Source organism: Chrysemys picta, chromosome 3, assembly GCF_011386835.1.
Source record: "Chrysemys picta bellii isolate R12L10 chromosome 3, ASM1138683v2, whole genome shotgun sequence".
Lineage (NCBI taxonomy): Eukaryota > Metazoa > Chordata > Testudines > Emydidae > Chrysemys > Chrysemys picta.
Window position 1 is genome coordinate 20,483,493 of NC_088793.1, and position 21,893 is coordinate 20,505,385.

The following is a 21,893-nucleotide window of genomic DNA, read 5'->3' on the forward strand; positions in this document are numbered from 1 at the left end:
TTCAGTGAATAGAATTTATATGGGCAGTAGTGGATTAGACAAAGGCCAGGGTATTCCTTCCGGAAGCAAGGTTCTGGGCCCTGAGCGAAGTCTCAGCAGGCCAGAGACAACGCAGCCTTTGGTAGAGTAGTGCTCCAGACACTGGACATCAGAACTCTGACCCCTCCTCCGGAACTTGGGCTTGAGTCACCTGATCGGAATTCATAGAATCATAGAATCATAGAATATCAGAGTTGGAAGGGACCTCAAGAGGTCATCTAGTCCAACACCCTGCTCAAAGCAGGACCAATTCCCAGCTAAATCATCCCAGCCAGGGCTTTGTCAAGCCGGGCCTTAAAAACCTCCAAGGAAGGAGACTCCACCACCTCCCTAGGTAACGCATTCCAGTGTTTCACCACCCTCCTAGTGAAATAGTTTTTCCTGATATCCAACCTGGACCTCCCGCACTGCAACTTGAGACCATTGCTCCTTGTTCTGTCGTCTGCCACCACTGAGAACAGCCGAGCTCCATCCTCTTTGGAACCCCCCTTCAGGTAGTTGAAGGCTGCTATCAAATCCCCCCTCATTCTTCTCTTCTGGAGACTAAACAATCCCAGTTCCCTCAGCCTCTCCTCATAAGTCATGTGCTCCAGACCCCTAATCATTTTTGTTGCCCTCCGCTGGACTCTTTCCAATTTTTCCACATCCTTCTTGTAGTGTGGGGCCCAAAACTGGACACAGTATTCCAGAGGAGGCCTCACCAATGTCGAATAAAGGGGAACGATCACGTTCCTCGATCTGCTGGCAATGCCCCTACTTATACAGCCCAAAATGCCGTTAGCCTTCTTGGCAACAAGAGCACACTGTTGACTCATATCCAGCTTCTCGTCCACTGTGATTTGACATGAACAAACACTCGGAGAAGGAAAAACAGTTACTTACCTTCTCGTAACTGTTGTTCTTCGAGATATGTTGTTCATATCCATTCCAATATCCACCCACTTACCCCGCTGTCGGAATAGCCAGCAAGAAGCAAATGAGGGGGTGGCGGGTCGGCAGGCTCTATATTGAGCGCCATGAAGGCACGACTCCAGAGAGCACCCAGGCCGACTCAACGGATGCTGCTAGGGGAAAAATCTTCCGGCTCCCGTGCACGCGCATACACACCTGATTGGAATGGACAGGAACAACACATCTTGAAAAACAAGAGTTACGAGAAGGTAAGTAACCATTTTTTTCTTTCACTGTATTGTGTTACTCTGGGTTAATTTCTTTCAACTTTGGGATTTTGTAAGGATAGCAGCTGCAGTGTGTGGAGGAACCTAATAGGTAAGTATGTGTTTATCGCATCAGTTTGGGCCTCAAGATGATCTTTCAGATTTACCTACCTAGCCATTTGAGAACCACTATTTGTATGTACTTTTCCTTCTTCCTACCAAAAGGTATATTTTACCTCCAGGCAGAAGACAACCAATGTGTGGGCCCTTCCAGAGCTACTCTTAGAAGCATTGCATATTTTTGCTGACACTGCAGCCAGTGTTGTTTTGTAGAACCAGATACATGTCTAAGCCCTGGTCTACACTGGGGTGGGTGGGGTGTTGACCTAAGATACGCCGACTTCAGCTACGCGAATAGCGTAGCTGAAGTCGGCGTATCTTAGGTCGATTTACCTGGCCGTGAGGACGGCGGCAAGTCGACCGCTGCCGCTCCCCCATCGACTCCGCTTCTGCCTCTTGCGAGCTGGAGTTCCGGAGTCAACGGGGAGTGTGTTCGGGGATCGATTTATCCACGTCTAGATGAGACGGTGGGTAGTGGGTGAGTAGTGAAGACCTGCCCTCCAACATTTCTAACTTAATTGGCCAGTAGGAAGCAGAGTCGAGAGACTACTCTGGAGTCCACATACCACATATGGCAGTGCAAAATACTGCGGTCAAGACAGCAAGTCATTCAACTGGCATTTAGGAATGAACACACCTAGAGTACAAGAGGCGATTTTTGAAACTTGCATAAGTAATATGTACTAAAGCTGATTAACATCTGTATTTTTACTTGAACAGGGACAAGCTGTGGAGAATTTAAAAGCACAGGCACTTTGCTCCTGGACTGCAAAAAAAGATAACCACTTGAACTTTTCAAAAAACGATATAATTACTGTGCTGGAGAAGCAGGAAAACTGGTGGTTTGGAGAAGTGCATGGAGGAAGGGGATGGTTTCCTAAATCCTATGTCAAGATCTTGCCTGGAAATGAAAACAAACGAGAGGAGTAAGTGAGACTGTTGGTATTTTTGTATTCAACAGCTGAAAATAGAGTAAAAAACATGGGGATACTTTAAATTATGGGGACTAAATAGCATGTATGACCTGCACCATGCCATCGTGGGCTGTAATTTAATCAGCTTTCACAAGCTAAGTAATGTTGGGCCTGCTCAGTAAATGGGAGATCTTTCAAGCTGGGTGCTAGAAAAAAGTGGTGTGTGGTTATTCAACAGGTGACATGCTTCTTCCTCTTGATTCAGTATCTCAGCTGGCACTCCGCTGCTAGAGGTGTTAACTTTTATATGATGTACAAAATTGAGATGTCTTTGCCATTAATCATTATAAACTCCTGTGGCACATCTTGAAGAAATAGTGGTGTTTTTCCTAGCTGGCAAAAGTAATGCCAGACTGTCCTAGTATTCAAGCTAACAGTTCAGTTAATTGCTGAAAATCTGAGTAGTGCTGCTGCCTTGGAATGGCTGCTTCATTCCAATATAGAGGTGATTACAGGTTGGTGGTTGAAGTGATCTTTGCACATACATGACTTAAAGTTTTTTGTGATCTTCTACAATAAGGCGAATTTGAAATAAATGTCAAGTTGTTACACCTAAAATAAAAATTTTGTATATGTCTTGATCACCACAATTTGCGACTGTTTTCCAAGCCCTGTAGCTTAAATTAGGAGTCTTCCATATGATTAATTGAAGTCATATTTTTTGCTCTTAGGATAAACCTTTCTTGATCCCCAATAAATGTTTAACTGTTTAGCTTTTGCTAATGATTAATGTTATTGCAGTATTTCTGATATTCCTTAAGCATGGCCTATGTGATATTTAGGAGATATTGCAGTATTGTTAGTGACCACTTACAACAGCTTAATTAAAAAATGTAATGGGGACAACAGCATTAGTAATATCTGCCAATTGAGAATGAAATAATGCTTGGCTGCAATTTTTCATCTCTCAAAGAATACGAAAATTACATTGTACTAAATCTTTATCACGAATTGAAGAACGTTTTGTTAAACCAGCCGACTAAATCACTTCGATCTTTATATCTGTAGACCCGAAACTATTTATGCAGCTGTAAACAAGAAGCCTAGTACACCATCTTATACCATTGGAGAGGGTAAGCATGCAATTATAATGTCAGTTACAAAATTATAAAACTAATTTCTGTTTAATAGCATGTAAATTAATAATGAATATGCATATAATTATACCTTGATCAGATCTGTGACTGTTTGTTTGTTATAGAGATCTGATACAGTCACATGTGCTTTTTAGATTCTTAAGTGTATCGGTTTTTTCCTTTTATGAATTTTAGTGGAGAAAGTATAAGTTCAAATGGGAAAAATAATTTGTGAGAAACAATCTCTAAACTTTTAAATTTGATATGTATTTACCCATTTTCCCACCCTTTCAGATTATTCAGAATGTGTGTAGACTATGCTTAGAAAAGTCACTTGGGCTTTTGAGCTCTACCATGATAATCAGATATTATGGAGTTCACCATGTGTATGGAGTATTTCCTCTTATGGCTTTTCTGAATATAAATGATTGTGCTGAAGTGTGGGTCCAAGATGAAATCTCTCACATGTAACCATTCTTAAACTGTGGTCTGTGGACCACTGATAATCCATAGAGCGCTCACTGTTTACATAGTACTAACTCTCCTAATCTCCATCTGCTAAATCACATTCAGACACTACAGATATATTACTTTTCCATGAAAGCAGTTACCTGTGGTTGCTACATTTGTCACAGAAATGTTATGTGCATGCACATCCGAGAGAGAGTCTGCACAATTGCAAATGGGAGGTGAGATCGATGCAATTTAAGTGAGAGGGAAGGTTGGTACATACTATGAAGTTGTTTGAGCAACCCTTATATGAGAGATTTTTAAAAAGTGACTAGCATGCCTCTTGTTATATTTACTGTATTAGGGTTTTGATAAAATTCAACTTAGTTTGGCCTCTCTTGATTACAGCTGAAACACTTTTTCACTGTAACTAATGCAGTTTCTCTGTGTGTGTTTGTTTGAACAGAGTATGTTGCACTCTATTCCTATACAAGCTCCGAACCTGGTGATTTGACTTTTGCTGAAGGAGAAGAAATACTAGTCACTCAGAAAGATGGAGAATGGTGGACAGGAAGCATTGCTGACAGAACAGGAATCTTTCCATCAAACTATGTCAAACCTAAGGATCAAGATGTGAGTTTTTGTTTTGGGTTTTGTTACTTAAAGCAAAAAGGTTTTATTTTTGTCTGTATACGTTTACTGTATTTTGCTAGAATTTGGACTTAAAAAAACCCAAGAAGTTACACTGTATGTCTTGTATCTAGGTAGTATGTTCACATACTAAAATTTGGACATTAAATTGTAGCTCTCTGGTGGTGTATCTGGCATAAATGCTTAGGTCATGAAAGTGATTTGCCTTTTTTCAAACCATTATGCTTGGTAAAGGGAAAAAAATAAAAAAATTTATTTGTGGCAAAAGAAGAATATTAAAAGAAAATTGCAGTAAATTCTGCTGTTAGCACTGCAAATTAAAATCGTGTACCTTTTGATTGTAGGGTTCTGGTACTGCTGGCAGAACTGGGGCACTAAATAAGAAACCTGGTGAGTCTGATGTAACTTACAAAACTTCAGCTTATTCTATTTGTTCATTATTCACCAGTCTTTTTCTTATTTCAGAGATTGCCCAGGTGACTACAGCGTATGCTGCATCAGGGACAGAACAGCTTAGTCTGGCTCCAGGACAGCTGATACTTATTCTGAAGAAAAACCCTAGTGGATGGTGGCAAGGAGAGTTACAGGTAATTAAAGGAAAAAATAATCTTCACAGAATGAAGAATGAGGGAAGCAATTTTTGTGATTTAATTTAAAAAGTGAGAAGCTCTTAAGTTCTTTTTGCCATATATAAACTGTACTTGAACATCACACTGTAAGTTAAAACCTATATTGCTAGGCCTGTTTCTGTCACTGAACATCAGTTTTTGTAACCCTGGCAGAATGTAGGGGTCCTGTATTGGCAGTTAATAAAAAGTAACGATTAGCATCAGAAGAACCACTTAACTAATAAAACAGTGCTAACTTTGTTAAAATATTAAATGGTAACAATCCTCTGATGAAATAGTAGGACCTCTTAAAAGCAGGAGGGAAATTAGTGCAGTATATTCTAATTCCTTGCATTCACAGAGTGTTTTTCACCCAGAAAGTTCTGAAAGCAAGCTTCATAAATTACCTACAGTAGTAATTTCAAAGAGCACAGTATCCTTTTAACATCATTTAGCTGTTCTACAGGGGTTGGGCGCTATTGGCAATGGAAAAGTTAAGATATAATCTGTGCAAGGAAATGTATAGGAAATTAGTAGTAGTTTGCATTGTATTAGAAAAGGAGTTTTGGCTTTGGTTCAGGATGGAACCTCAGAGGGAGTAGGAAGAGAGATGAAAACCGAGAGAGCCAATTGTCAATTCTTGCTTGGTTGAATTTAATATTTTATTGTAGTAACTGAGTATTTTTCCATATTTTGTATTATAATATCATTGCTTGTACACACTTACATCATGTTGTGAGAAAAGCTGTCAAAATGTAGGAATATTACCTCTTGGAGGTTTTCTGCTCATACTATAACCTTCCTGTCTTATACAGAAAAAGTGAAGGTTTAAAAAAAAGTCAAGAATCCACTGTACAAGCTTTTTAGATAACAATCACTATTATCTGATAGAAAGTGGTAGTAAATTCATAGTCCAAGATTTTCAAAAGTGACTAGTGAAATCGGATGCCTCCATTTTTGAGTGCCCAGTCTGAGGCCTAGTCTTCACTTACCGGCTGGTCCGGCGGCACGCCATCGATGTTCTGAGATCGATCCCGGAAGTGCTCACAGTCGGCGCCGGTACTCCAGCTCGCCGAGAGGAGTACGCGGCGTCGACGGGGGGAGACTTCCGGCCGCGTCTGGACCGCGGTAAGTTCGGACTAAGGTACTTCGAATTCAGCTACGTTATTAACATAGCTGAATTTGCGTACCTTAGTCCGAAGTCCGGACTAAGTGGGGACCAGGCCTGAGACACTTTATAGAGGCTCTGCTTTCAGAGGTAAGTGCTCAGCACTTTTTGAAAATTAGGGCCCTGTAAGGTGTCTCAAGTGGAGCACCCAAAATCATTAATCACTTTTGACAATCTTGACTGTGAACTTTGCACTCACTCAGCTGAGCAAATTACAGTGCAGCCGTACTCAAATATGCTTTTAGCAATAAATGTAAACCAACATTTGTCTTGTAGAGCCATTCAGTGCTTAATAACTTTGTAGGCAGGTTTTTTGTGACTCTTCGTTGAGAAGCTGTGCGGGTGAGGTGCTCATTACAATGCACTGGTCAGTTGTCTATTTAATTCTCAAACATATTTTTGTACAGGCAAGAGGGAAAAAGAGGCAGAAAGGATGGTTTCCTGCTAACCATGTTAAATTGTTGGGTCCAAGCAGTGAGAGAACTACTCCTGCTGCTCTCTCAGGTAGGAAAATAATCTCATTTATATTTAACTTGGAATAATGTTATGTAACTCTTTCCTTTACTCTAAGTAACAGTCTGTGTATAGTGTAATAGTCTGATTAATTGCTACCTATTACCCTTGTGATGCAGTCAGTATTGGGGATCATTGTACCAGGCTCTGAACAAACGCAGGAGAGGGCAGTCTCTGTCCCAAGGAACATACAGTCTAACAAACTACTTCTTCATTAAAACAGTGCTGTCTGTGGCTCCTGTCCTGGAATGTGCCGTCTTATGTTATGGCTTATTGCACTGAGAATACACCCTTTGTTTCTGTCCTACAGCGGAACGACTGTGTCCAAAAATCTGTAAGGTTCACCTAATGCCGTGAAGTTTTCAGCCTTGCTGACTAGTGAAAGTAGACTGCAATCTTGCACATCCTGATTTATGCTTAGAGTTCATATCCCGCTTTCTGAGGAGCCTGCTTCCACATGGCAGCAAGACTTCTGGGAACTTTGCTGTTATTGACAATACCCCTACAACTGTGCGCTATTCTTCTAAGGGTGGGCAGATGCAGCCTTGACTCCACATGGATTTTTGATTGGCTATGTAGGTCTTGATGAGAACAGCTTTCCCTGGTTCCACTTCCTCAAAGTGTGCAAATTCCCTACCTTCTGCTGTATTGGTACAAGAGCTCCACAGGCATCCATGATCAAAACCTCTCTCTGAGACTTAGCTTTCAATACATTCTTTGTACACACAGACCTTTTTCTCACACACAGATATCCACTATAAACTAATTAATCCGTTTCTCTGACAGGCTGGGCAGAAAGGAGGAGAAAGATGTTCCACTTATTTTTACGTTTGAATATTTGGAAGGTGAACAGCTGCTGTGGTGATGGGAACCATCTAACTATCCAAGTAGATGGAATTGTAAAGTTGGGAACTAGAGAGAGAAATTGAACAAAGTTAATTTAATCTATCACTGACCAGAGTATTAATAAAAGGGGAAGTCAGGGCAGTCAAACTGTACTCCCACATCAAGATAAAATTTTCTGGGGTATTTTTTGTTTGTTTGTCCTTGAAATTGGTTTTAGTCTTATAGATATTTTCTGTGGGCTTTATGCAGTCTTAACACTGACTTATCTTGTACTAGAAGTTGTGCTAACCCCTGTTGTGAATATTCTTTTTCTTCCTAGTATGTCAAGTGATAGCAATGTATGATTATGCGGCAAACAATGAAGATGAGCTCAGTTTCTCCAAGGGGCAGATCATTAATGTACTGAGCAAAGATGATGCAGATTGGTGGCAAGGAGAAATCAGTGGTGTGACAGGTCTCTTTCCTTCCAACTATGTGAAGATGACCACAGATTCTGACCCAAGCCAACAGTGTAAGAAATAATTTTTGAAAGCATTTTGCATTGCATTTCTAAGATTTAACAGTCAATTGTTGTAGTTAGAACTATTTTGTGCTTAGAACTAAGAGCCCTAGGACTTCTAATGGGTGCGTAAGTACATCATAACTTCACTCTCTTCCACTTGACAAATCTACACACAAATATTGTCGCTCCATTTTCCAGCCAAGGTTTAGTAGCAGCAGTGCTGCTGTGAGGCCCCTAAATAAACATTACACCTGTGATGCATTAACCTTGCTTTTAAATTGTTCACAGTATATGGTAATTTGCAATGAGTCTCTGTCAGTGCAAATGTACTTGTTCTACTGTGTTTTATTATTTTTCTTTCTTTGGATTTCTACAAAATATGAAAAACACCTATCATAAGACTTTAGGCAGCTTTGGAATACATTAGAAGTACATACCAACTTAAAAAAAATAAACATAAGCGCAGCAGCTTCCCCAAACTATAAAAAGGAAAGAAAAAGATCCCCACCTTAACCAGTGAATCCCAGCCTACAATCTATCCATCCCAATCCTCAAATCATTCCTGCTTCTTCAAAATTCTCAGAAAGAGATGGGCTTTGCAACATGTCCTCAAGATCAACAAATGTGGATTATTTGGGGGCAAGCTGGAGACTGAATTCTAGCACAAATTTGTGTAGTTAAAGTGAAGGATACATATTATGTTCTCTTTCTAACATACAAGCACTGTAAAAGTTCTGTCTTTGGCCTCTCATTCCAATGCTAGGTCACTACAATTTTCACTCCCTCAGCCTTTCATCCTGGGTCAGGGACAGCAACCAACTCGACTAGCCATTAGCAGCACAAGCACTCCCTCTACGTCTTGCAAGCTCTGCTGTTTCTCTGCCAGTTAGCTATTGTTATACTCCCAACCATTAAGCCCTCCAAGTATCTCTGAGGAATGTGCAGGTCCTGCTCCACTGGACACTCTGTGTTCACAAATTCACTGCTTCTGAGGAAACCGCAAACTCCAGCTCATCAGTTCCACCTCAGATCACTCCTCCACTGAACACATAGCACTTATATGTGATTTCACTATAAACATATCTAAGTGTATTTAACAAAGCCTAAAGATTCAAGTAATAGCAACTAGAAGTATTGAAAACAAATGGTTATGTGTAAAACAAAATCATAACGTGCATTCTAGAGCCTAGACTTAATTAACAAGATACTCTCATGTCTTGTAGAGTATTGCTCACCCAAAATTCTTGCCGCATTTACGGCCAGGGTGGGCTGTGGCCCGCCTTTCATGAGACAGACACTCTGTCAGCTTGCCTCCTAGGCAAAGGACCTTGTTTGTTTCCTTGTGCCCCCAGATATATCCTTACAATCTTGTGGTTAGTCATAAACAGGACACCCCAGGCTGTTTGTTTCATTCTGTGAATTTCCTTGCTCGTAGATTTTGCAGTCTCTTCTTTTTCCTTTGGCGCAGTATGCGAATAGGCCTACAGCGTGAGGCATACAATATACAAATGACAAGACAGCGAGACAGGTATCTGCTGCCTCCTACCTGAAAGGAACATTTCTGAAGTATGCCACCTCTTGGTGACCTGCCTTAATTCCAATACCTTAAGAACATAATTTCCCATATTGATACATAACTCCTTAAATATTATCTGTACGTACATTTCGGAATGATTATGATGACCAGTGGGCTACTGGCTCTTGCTATTGACTTTGCATGCCACACTTTGGAGAACTGTTATGCAGATATCTGACCAAGAGGATCTCTAAAACTCTATGCACCCCTCCGGGCCACTTGCTAGTTGGCACCAGAAGGTCCTACATCACAGGTTTTAATTTCTCTTTTACATAACGGGCCCTAGCTCTTCGGTTAATTCCATTCTTCTCTTGATCGGGCAGCAGCTGTTGCTGTAAAATGGCAAAAGTAAAGTAAGCTTTCCCCTCTGGTGTTGCAAATGCTACCATTTGTAGTTGTCCCAGCATAGAAAAAGCATTTAGAATTCAGAGTGGCTCTATATCTTAATAGCACGTAGTATAAATTGATACAGGTTCGGCCTTAATCTGGTGCTTTGAGAGTTTTTTTTGTTTGGATACAGACAGAATCCCAACTACTTGCTAAATTACTTTGGGGCAGGTATAAAACCAAAGTCCTGACCACTTGTGACTATTAAAAATTCTGAGGAATTTCCCCAAAGGATGGAAATGTTAGCCCAAGTGTCCTGATTATGTTTCAGTTTAGATAAATGCCTTTGACCTACCTGAATTCCATGTCCCTTTCAGCTATGAACTGATCTTTACTTCCCATTCTCTGCAGTGTGTTTTTGTATTGATATGTACTATTCAACAGTTCCTATATTTCATTCCAATGGAGGCTGTCCTGCAGTGGTGGCATAGTGGAGTGTGTGGGTTTGGGAGGGAGGGGTGTATTGAAGTAAGTGCAAGATCTTTTTGCATGTTGTTAATTTCAACAATAGTAGTCCTGAAATTGGGTCGTAATTAGACACATAAGCCGTTCTTATTTGCTCATTGCCATGTCGCTAAGTTGGCTTCCTCCCAAATGTGGATCTTGAGTACCAGCGTCCCCCACAGAAACAATTGCCAGTCGTGAACAAAATTTTCTGTTGGAAGTGGGTGAATGAGAGAGGGTCTACCAATAGCAGTCAGCAACCATCAGCTGTGTACACTTTCACTAGTGCTTGGTTGTTCCAGTTGTCTCTATCAAGAAGTTTCTGATTCAAGACGCAATCCTGTTGATGTTTTGAGGTTCAGGAACTTAATCCTGTAAGTGAATGAAGTACATGTTCAGAAATTACAGCCAAAGTCTTTTGGTGCTAAAGTGATTTCATGTGTTTCAGCTGAGTTGGGTAACAGCCACTTGCTGGACATCATATACCACATGACATAGCCAACTTTGTAGGAGGGGAAAATGCATGAAATGGAACTTCAATGGGATTTTTAGTAGGAAGCATGAAGGGGCATATTTAACAAATATTAATGTTATAGCATCATATTTACTATAAACTCTCACTTTTGTGGACATAAGTGTAGATGTACTACATCTTCCATAATTAAGGCAGTGAGTTTGTCACGGAGGTCACGGATTCCATAACTTTCCATGACCTCCGTGACTTCTTTTAGCGGCCATTGCGCCTGGCCTGGTGGCAGCTCAGGCAGCCCCTGCATCAGTCTCACCAGCTGCTGCTAGGGCAGTCCCGAGCCACCGCACCCCTGTTCCCCAGCAGCAGGAGTTTGGGTGTGGAAAGGGGCAGGCGGTTGGGGCATGGGATGGGGTGAGGTGGGCTCTGGGTGGTGCTCTACCTGGAGGGCTCCCCGGAAGCGATGACATCCCCCTCACTCAGGTCCTAGGCGGAGGTGAGGCCAGGCAGCTCTGCGCACTGCCCCCGCCTGCAGGCACTGACCCCACAGCTCCCATTGGCCGCGGTTCCCTACCAATGAGAGCTGTGAAGCCAGCACTCTGGGTGGAGGCAGTGTGCAGAGCTGCCTGGCCATGCCTGTACCTAGGAGCTGAGTGAGGGGGATCTTGCCGCTTCCGGGGAGTCGCGGAGCCAGGTAGGGAGCCTGCTGGACTTGCCAACACTCTCCCCCCAGCACCAGCAGGGGTCCCGGGCTGCACGCCACTGCTCCCCCCACCAAAGCACCCGTGGCACCCCCGGGCTGGCGCCCCCCCTGAAGATTTAGTCAGGGGTGTATAGTAGAAGTCATGGACAGGTCACGGGCTGTGAATTTTTGTTTACTGCCTGTGACCTTTTACTAAAAATACCTGTGACTAATATGTAGCCTTATCCATATGCTCCATGACTAGGGAGTTTACTTTCAATCTCCGAATTCTTCCACTACTGGATGGTGCAAAATGTTCGGGCAGGGCAATAGTCACAAGAACACTCCCTGCTCAGGTAGCATAAGGAAATAGACCTGACAGTGTGCTAATGTCTGAAAAAGAACCAAGTGAAGTGGGAAGGGAAAGTGAAACAGGAAGTAGGACTTGAGGAGAGGTAAAACTTCTTCTAAATTCCTGCTTAGGATGCGCTCTTTATTTTTTTCTGTCTTGAGTGGTTGTCTGCAAAGACCCAGATTTCAATCCCTGGTGTCAAGAATCACGTGTCTAAACTTAAGCATACACATTCCTGATGTGACCATGCAAATCATGTGTTTAAACACATGGTCAGCTAAGCATCTAACTTGCTATGTGTGCACCTACCAAATGTGCCTGCACACATCAGGTATTGCATGGGTAACTTAAGTGCACACACACTTGCAGGCATATGTGCAAACCTCATTTTGAAAATCCAGCTATTTTTTTCAAGTTAGTGTTATATTTCAATTATATAAAAATTGCAGAGGGCTGTACAAAGAAGGGGAATTCTATATCAACCCCCTGATGTCTGTAGTGTGTAATTGGAAGAACAACACTGAGGGAGAATTAAAAATGAAGAAAATCACAACAGTTTTAAATATATATAATTTACCAACTGCATAATTGGCTTTCTTTAAAATAAGCGTCTTGTACTTATTTAAATCGGCTGCAGAAACTAGCGTAAGTGTGTTGTAGAAATCAGTAGGGAAGTCTTCCCACAGAATTTGTTTGATGCAGTGTGCCCAGGACCTGTTTGGAAATTAAAACCTCAAAGAAGTGAACACAGCTTGAGAAGTCTAGTATATATTTTAAAGACAAATTTAGGAATTGAATTGCCAGTTTAAGTATTGTAACCTGCATGTTTCCTTTCATTTTTCTCCTGGTGTCTGTTATAGTCAGTGGAAAGTGATGGTATTTGAAAGTAGGTAAGCAAATCTGACACACACAAAGGACATTTTACAGCAGCAGGTGAAGATCCTAGTGTATTATCTCCCTGATTTTCAAACTGTGGTCCATGGGCCACCATTACTAATCAGATCCATTCTTAGTGACCTGCAGAATTAAATATTTGAGAGCCAAGTTGAAAGCGATTGTGGTGGTGGTGGCAGAGGAGTTCCTTGTATTGTGATGACATTTCAATAGCCCTCATCCTAATATTTGCACAAAATTGATCTAAATTGGGTGAAGAGTGAATCTTCTTTCAGTAAAGAGGATTTTTCAATATGTAATTAAAATAGTGTATTTATAGATACAATTAAAGGAATATTCACAACCTTTTGTTTATGATGATATTTAATGGCATGCTTGTGTATTCTTACACAAAATAATTCATAATTTCCCCATGAAAGCTTAACATATCAGCTGGGAGTGAGAGTAGTACATCCTTTATGCCCATGAAGTCCTTGGCTTCTAAAATGAGACTTCCAACAATTGTGCAGATTGAAATGGTACTTTGTGACATGGACATGTATTCAGTAGGCAACCAAGTTTCATTTCACATGGGCCACTGACCAGCATCAGCAAGTTAATTTTATTTGTAACCATGTCTAAATCTGAGCAAATATTTTCCAAACCGTTTAGAAAGTGGAGCAGTAATGTCTTGCTATTAATCTTGTAGGTAAAATCCTGGCTCCCTTGAAGTCAGTGGGAGTTTTGCCATTGACTTCATTGAAGCCCGGATTTCACCCATTGTGTTATAGGTCCGCATATCTTAATTAGTAATGTACCTTTAAATCTGTCATGAGAAAGGGTTTTGGGTTTTTTTGTGATTGAATTAGCTGCAGTGTATTGGTGAGCATCTGTGATGGCTGGTTGATGTTAAAATTATTTTTAGGCACAAATAATTGCTGATGTATGCTTACATAATAGAGAATAGAAAGGGTATGATGTTTTATTTTAGGAAAGTTGAATGTTAGTCATTCCTTTCTAACCTTTCAGTGTTATTCTGTCTTCTTTTGTCCTTAGTACTCATGTTTCACTCTTCAGATTTGTGTTTGTGTTCATTTTATCCTTCATTTTTTTTTTTAGGACCCAATGTTGTCTTCCAGTGTGAAAGCACCTCAGAGACCCACTATCCAAGTTTGACTATAGCGTGGAGGCAGGGTGGACAGCCCTGCTCAAATATCTGACACAATCCATTTGCTTCGTTTGAATGTTAGATCCACACGAGAATTAGTTTTTTGTATTTTATAATCTACTGTTACAAATAATTTGTAAAACCAGAAAGGATAGTGGGTCTTTGTGTGGCTTTCACTGCTGTCCACTCTGGTTTCCTCTAGTGTTTTTTTCCTTTTCTTATTGATAATCATAGATCATTAGCATGCATATCAAGGTATCCCCTGTGTGGTGGGATTTCAGACACACAAAGACCCACTATTTGCACAAGTTAGCTGAGCTGTTTTATATGGGCAGATATCTTCTTGTAATGTTGTAACCTGTGCATACTTTGCAGAATTAAAATGTTTGCTGATTACTGCTTTGATAGACTAGTTTAATCCTGTACACAGTGAGCTTTTTAAATTGCCAACATATATGATTCATCCAAAAAATAAAACCTGGCCTACCTTTCTACATTACAGAGTGCCACTGTGACTACAAGTATGCCATGGGGTTTAGGATTTAGATCATAGAACTGTTTTGTCTGATGCAGTCAAGCCTTCCAAATGGCCTTTTTGTGAGGAGAGGAGTTTAGAGGTGGAATGCTTTCATTTTGTTTTCTTCTCTCATCTCATCACAGTAGCACTATTGGACATTTTCTCAAGGCAAAGGGAAACTAGGCTAATATAATTTGTGAGCTGGCCTGCAAGTTGCTTTGGGTGGATGTGTCCTATCCCTTGGCCACCAGCTTCCCTCAAACATTTTACCATTGTAACACACTTGTCATCGGTTTTGGTGAACAGCATCCTCTAGTCTTACTACAATGGGTGCCATGCTGCCTCTGCGCTGTCAGACTCACCAATCTGCCCTCATTTTTTTTTTTTTTTTTTAATTAAGAGTTCTGGTACAGGACTGAATGGCTCTGAAGACTGATAATTGGATACAGAGCCTTTCATCTCTAGGACACCAGTTCGTATCTGGCCCAGGTCAATAGTGAATGAAAGTCTCTGGCATCTGAAAACTGTTTTTGTTCCTATTACAAAATGAATTGATGGTCTCAGTAAAATTCCTCCTATACAAGTGTTCACAATAATATATGCCACCACCAGAAAAGTCACTGGTAGACAGACACCCTTGTCAGCTGAAAGAGGAAGGCCAAGGATTTAAGCGGTCTTGGAAACTGAACCATCTGTTCTTCTGGCTCAGAGGTAGCTTTTCCAGGTCAGAGTTTGAAGGACAGAGTGGCAGAGTGTTGTAGATAAACTTGTACTGCCCATGCTGTCTCTGTTATGTGGATAAAATCAGGACTTCTGTCTCCAGGGCTATAAATCTTGCATCGTTTAGCAGCCGTGAATTACTTTAAAAGGGAAAAAAAGCTAGTAAATAGATTTCCTTTAGTTGCTTTTAAAATGAAAGGGTCTATTTAATGGCAGACCATTCATCTAATAAAACAGTTCTATGATCCATACAACACAAAGAGAATTTCTAGCAGATGCAGTATTAAATTCAGTTTGCATCCTGAATTTGGGACTGAAATAACAAACATGTGGATTATGCAATCTGAAATTGTTTACAAACTACTGTAAGTTTACAATATATATGAATGTTGTGAGGTACTATCAGGAAAAAGTGTTAATACAATTGCAGAGATTTAAAAGCTTTCTTCCAAAAGTTCTATAAAAGGAGTGAAATATTATGTATTTAATATACTTTATCAAGTAATGTATATGTGTCCCTTAGGTCAGAGAGATATATTTTGTGCAATACAAATTACAGTAAGGTGCCTACATCAAACTATAAATGAATTTTTATTCCAGTTGTATTTTATCTCAATTAATATTCTGTTATCGAATGAATTAACTTTAATTAGAGGCAAAGAATCTGCTAATTAACTGCTCAAATAGCAATGTTCTAGCTGACTTAATGTCTTTTTCATGTTGAAATTAGATTTTTAGCTAAAGCTGTTTCTGTTAAAATGTGCTAATTGCCCTGTATTGCTTTCTCTTAATTTTCTGATTTTGCAGATCTGTTTAATACAGGCAGAAGTGTGCTGCTATGGTACAATAGTCATATCAAATTGTTACTTATTGTAGGCTAATATCTGGGTGTCTTTGGGACCCATCCGCTTTCAAAAATTCAAAATTCAAGGCGCTATTTACCCAGAGAGTTTGGGCCAGAGATACGTCCCTAATAGCCAATAAAATTGTTGCCTTAATTGCCAAGTTAGTAAAAGACCTCAGTAAAAAGAAACATAATTAAATAAAGTCATGCTCTGTCTAGTATGTGCTGGGAAATAATATTATGGTATTTTTCAGCAATAAATAATGCTTTACCCACTTATACACGGCTGCAGTTGAATATTAGGGATCGTGTTCTATATCTGTATGGTTTGACCCATGTAAACCCATAGCTGGAAGTAAGCATTCACAATTAAAACACAAACTGCTGCATTCAGTTTGAACTTACAGGTGCTAGAACTGAGTTCAGAGACATGCTGCCATGGGCTTTCCCTGTTGTAATTAAATGTTGTAGTGTTATTTGAGAGTCAAGGTGGGTGAGGTAATATCTTTTGTTGGACCAACTTCTGTTGGTGAGAGAAACAATCATTTGAGCCACAAAGAGTTCAAAAGCTTCTCTCTCTTCACAAACAGATATCACCTCTCCACCTTGTCTCTCTAATATCCTGGGACCGACACGGCTACAACTGCACTGCATAGAGCAGTGTTATTTGAGCACCATCAGTGAGCTCCGCACTGTAAAAAATGGAAAAGGCCACAGTCCCTCCCTCACAGTGTTTATCAGACAGATTTTTCAGGTTAGACATGATGCACCAGATAACTATGTGGTCTGGTCACATAATGGTACAGAAGGATTTTTTTTATACACATTTTAGATTGTGGATAAGAAGAGGCTGTGCAGAATACTTATTTTAAGGCAGGATTTTAAAGAACCCTGCTGTATCCATACAGGTATGTAGATGGGAGCAGCTTAGCCTAAAGCGATTTTAGCTTTAAAAGTGAATTTCCCTGCTTATGTGGGTTTAATTTTGATGCTTACAACTATGTTAGCATCTCAGTGGCTACATTGATCCAGTCTCTCTCAGGCACAAGCTTGGAGAGACGTATAGGTTCAGCCACCATTCTAGCCATTTAAGAAAATTAGTTGTAAAGGGTACAGTCCCTCCTGACACAAAGGAGGATGGCATGATGTGGAGCTCCACAAGGGTGACACTGGAATTGGGGAGACTCCTCTAGTGATAGAAGGGGCAGGAACAGAAATGTTACTGTACCTGCACAGTAGCTGATATCGAAATGTTTCCAAATTCTGTAAGAGTCTAGTTTGAAAATGTTACTTTCAAAGCTAAGTTCCTTATCTTGCAGTCAGATCCAGACAGGTCAATCCCCTGCACACTCTCTCAGCCCAGGATGGATCCAGTTGCAGGGATAGATGTATGAATAGTTAATGCTTGTGAAGCACTTTGAAGGCATGTGTAGCACTATATAAATGCTAAGTATTAATAGTTTTTTATTACCTCTCTGAGCATAAAAAGGTAGAAATTCAATTTGTAAAAAATTCTGCCTTCTAATAATCATTGAAATTGTCCCTAGCAATGAGTGAATCATTTCCCTGAGCCCAAGGCTTTGTTCACCAAAGTGGATCCCAGAGTGACTTTTCCAGTGAGGTTATAAACTCTTGTAAATAGGAGTCTGTTATAGGAATGCTGACAGACCCTTGCCGATAGCGGTGCTGACTGCTGCTATAGCATAATGACACTTTAATGTAATGGAACCATTAAACTGTTACATAATAGTGTGTGTTGCCTTGAAATATTTTTGTTGTTCTTTTCAAGCTGTAGTATTAATAGTTGGGGATACACATTAAGATCATGCAAATGCAGGATATGCTTGGCATGAGAAAATTGTTCATCTTTGTTCTTAAAAAAACCTGTAAGATAACTATGCAAATGTATTTTATTAAAGGGACACATAAAAGATGTAGATTGTGTGTGTTGTTTTTTGTTTAAATAGCCTAGTAAAAAAAATTCCGTTAATTAGCTGGCATGGCTTAGCAATCTTTTTTCTTAGCTGGGAAACTAAATCCTATCCTACTTCTGTTTCAAGTGCAGGGGAGTATATTGAAAGTTTTGATCGGAGAGGGTTGGATTTAAACTTGCCACAGAGTTTTCTGCTAAGGGCCCGATTCCCTCCCCCCCACTACCCCCCACCCACATTTATCCATGTGAGTAAACTTTACTCGTTGCAAGTAGTCATGTGGTGATGGATGATCGAGCTTCTTTGAAATGTACATAGCACAGGCTAGCAAGGATTGAAAAATTAAAAAATGTCTGATGCAGTGGCTCTGGCTCACATGCTACATTAACGTCAGGCTCATACTTAACTTTTAAAACTACAACTGTAATGGTGTACTGTCTCAGCAAATCAAAAAGCTTAAGATGAGGGAAAGTCAAGTAACTGTTCATACTCTCCTGCAGTCCTCCTTTGCCAGAGTGGACCTGGAAAAAAGGAATCAATGCGGTAAATGCATGTTTATAAAAGACTGGATTGTGCTCCTTTTACTCACATTTTGCATCTTAATCTGTGAGTGGCCCTCATTGTGGGGGCGAACCAGTTATCCACATTGGTTTGCTGTATGCAAACAGGCCTTCAGGAAAGCACTTAAGCACATGCTTGAGTGTTGTTGCCTTTTTCCAAGATGGAAGTGGCCCATGATCTTGTTTTTAATATTTTCTTTACCAGACTGTAGTCAGAGCTCCACTCACTCTTCCAATTTTGGGAGATGAACAAATCATTTAATCCTACCCAAACATCTCCGAAACTGCTTCGAAAATGGCTTGTGAATCCAATTATTTGCCCAGAATTTTGAAAATATTGTTTAACTAAAACAGATATGCATCAGGAGCACAACAAATTTTGACCATCTGGCATTAAGTAAATAACATTAATATACAATCATATTTAAAACCCAAAGAGATGAAATATATAGAGATAGATCAAAAGTTAGAGATGGACAAGACTTCTATTATCCAGTCAAGTGCAGGATTGTTCTCTACAAAGTGCCGTTCTTCACTTTGAAACTGTTGCTTCCAGCTTCAAAAAATCAGTTATTTGAAATATACTTTTACTCCTTCAATTCTCAAATCTATGGCAGAATAGATGACTTTTTGACTGGGAAACTTACCCTGTAGTCTTAAAGACAGGATTAGTTGTGGTGTTAGCAGAGGACAGTATTTCTCATAGAAGTGCATTTGAGGAAGGGAGATAATTGGAGGACAAGGAATCATTTTAAAATCTATTTATAAACTTTCAAATTTGTTTGACTCTGGTGTCCTTGTCTTTGTTTAATCTATTATGGAATGCACCAGCTACGCAATATCTGTCCAACAGTCTGATCATTGTAAAACAAACTTCATTAGAAAGTTCCAGTATAATAAGATTTTAATCTCTTGATTTCACGGTTCACTGATTTGTGAGGTGGATATTTACTGAAGCAAAGTATGAACAGTGACAAATCTTAATGTTCGTTTTAAAAGAAATCAGTATCTACTTATTGTTTCCTTCATAAGTTGATCTATTATGGCTGAGTTTAAAAAGGATGAATTAACTTTCCAAAGGGGAGATGAAGTTACAATCCAGAATAAAACTATTGCTCACCTCTCAAGCAATCAGGATTGTCATCTTTTGTATCTGTCGGTCTAGCAATTAATGTCTGCTGGACGATTAGTTCATCAGAGGTGAATTATTGTCACTGAGCCTTAATGCAGCTAACTGACCCAAACCTCAGAATTTGAGGTAAATATTGGAAATCTAACTGATTCCGTGATTTTTCATTCGTGAGTTGGAACTTTTATCTTGTATGCAACAATTTGTGACTTCCTGCTCTGTGTAGCACTCTCAAGCAAAGCTTATAAAGATTCTTCTGCCATGTCTATTATTAATGAGGTTTATTAGAGTAGGGCATAAGGACCAATCAAGAACAGGGCCCCATTGTACTAGGCACTCTATAAACACAATAGTAGACACCCCCGACTAGAAGAGCATGCAGTCTAAATGCAGGTTATATCCAATTACGTTAACTCCCTTTCTAAATGTGTTTTACATCTGAAAATATTCCGTTTATCTTTCAAATTACGTCTACATTTTATTCAACGTAAAAAAAATGTTGTCCTTCCAAAGTTGATCTTACCGTAAGTAAGTAACACTTCCATTGGCCATTGAGTTTCATAGCAAGTGTGTGGACTTTACTACCAATTGTAGTTACAAGCAAACAGCAGCATGAGCTAAGATAATACAATCATTGGCTTCTCTTGTTGAGGGGATATAACATGCAACAGGGACAGAAAATTACATTGCTCAAAGATCAGGGACTTAGGGCATGTCTACACCACAAGCTTTTGCCAATGCAAGTTTCGTTGCCATAAAGCCACTGCAGTTAGTATCATAGACGACTGGTGCCTCCCCATACTGGGGGGTGGGGGGCGGGCACCAGCTAAAGGGGAGGACATGTGACCTCCCCATGTGTCTCTGCCCCGTCCCCAGCTCGGGGCCCTCACACTCTCCCCACGGTCTTCCCCCACCCCATGTTGCCTGCGAGGGGGAGGAACTCTGCCCTCCTGCTGCACCAGGCCCCCCCCCCCCCCCACCCCCAGCATGTTTAGCTGCTCTCCCTGGCAGCCAGGCCGAAGCGGGGAGCGGGATGGAGCCTCTCCTGGTCACTGCTCTGTGTAGCCTAGCCAGCTGCCTGGGAGAGAGCCTGGCTGGGGAGGAGCGGCAGCCTGCTCCCTGTCCAGGCGTGGCTTCTGGGGACAAGGACTGAACATACCAGGAGGGTGGGGGAGCTCTGGCTTTTGCTCGGCCACTGTCCCCGGAAGCCAAGCCTGGGTTGGGGGCAGCCCGCCAGCGCTGCAGCCAGGCGCTCTCCCAGGCAGTTGCTGTGCTGCACTGAGCAGTGTCCCAGCGCAGCCAGAAAAGACTTTGGCCCCGCACCTTTGGCCCTGGCCCCGCACCTTCTGTTGCCCGCCCACCCACTGACACGTTACCTCTGGTTAGTATATTGCTTGTCTGCGCATACTTGGCTCCTTTTGCCAGTGCTACACAACTCAACAGGAGCTCTTGTTTTGATGTGCAGTGCATCCTGGGTAGGTATCCAAGAGTGCAACTCACCACTGTCCAGTACACTGTCTTGGGGGAAGTTTTGGCAATGCACGGTGGGACAGAAACAAGTTGTGTAGGTGTGACTGGAACTGTGGGGTCAGGGTCCCATCATGCAATTTTCTCCACCCCATAATGCCATCTGTATCCCATAATTTTCACTCCTATTTTGAAAATCCCATGAACCCACATGGAACTTGTCACTGTCCACCATCTCTGACAGAAGCATGGAGCCTGCACAGCTCTGCAGTATTGTCATGAGCACTGCAAGCAGACGACACATGATCCTCTGGTATTTGCAGAGCCACAAGAAGAGCCATGGAGAATATGACAATTTACTGGAGAGTGGATTGCTGTGGGACATAACAAGAACCAATTCAAGATTGCTGGTGGCATTCATGGAGCAGTGGCAAATAGTGGAGCACTGCTTCTGGACTCCAGAAATGAGCACTGTCTGGTGGGATCACATTGTGATGCAGGCTTGGGATGACAAGCAGTGGCTGCAGAACTTTCAGATGGGCAAGAACACATTCCTGAATCTGTGCGCTGAGCTCACTCCAACCCTCTAGTGCAGGAATGCCAAAAAGAGAGCTGCACTGACCGTGGAGATTGCACTGTGAAAACTTGCAGCCCTGGATTGCTATCACTG

The 21,893-nt window shown here is 41.1% G+C and overlaps 1 protein-coding gene across 28 annotated transcripts in view; it reads left to right on the forward strand.

Annotated features, from left to right (window-relative positions):
- Positions 1 to 21,893, forward strand: part of ITSN2 (intersectin 2) — a 127,672-nt gene that overhangs the window by 82,784 nt on the left and 22,995 nt on the right. For 17 of the 28 annotated variants that reach the window (XR_010599374.1, XR_010599373.1, XM_065587571.1 and 14 more), the window contains 7 exons: positions 2,037 to 2,242; positions 3,299 to 3,363; positions 4,283 to 4,449; positions 4,812 to 4,857; positions 4,933 to 5,054; positions 6,651 to 6,747; positions 7,922 to 8,113. Coding sequence is in view for 26 of the 28 variants with exons in the window: in XM_065587571.1 (XP_065443643.1) it covers positions 2,037 to 2,242; positions 3,299 to 3,363; positions 4,283 to 4,449; positions 4,812 to 4,857; positions 4,933 to 5,054; positions 6,651 to 6,747; positions 7,922 to 8,113 (895 nt within the window). In the remaining 2 variants the exon portion in view is untranslated. Of the gene's footprint in view, positions 1 to 2,036; positions 2,243 to 3,298; positions 3,364 to 4,282; positions 4,450 to 4,811; positions 5,055 to 6,650; positions 6,748 to 7,921; positions 8,114 to 9,539; positions 9,633 to 14,006; positions 18,074 to 21,893 lie in introns of those variants that run through there. The other 11 variants (XM_065587566.1, XM_042848671.2, XM_042848673.2 and 8 more) reach the window with 4 other exon arrangements.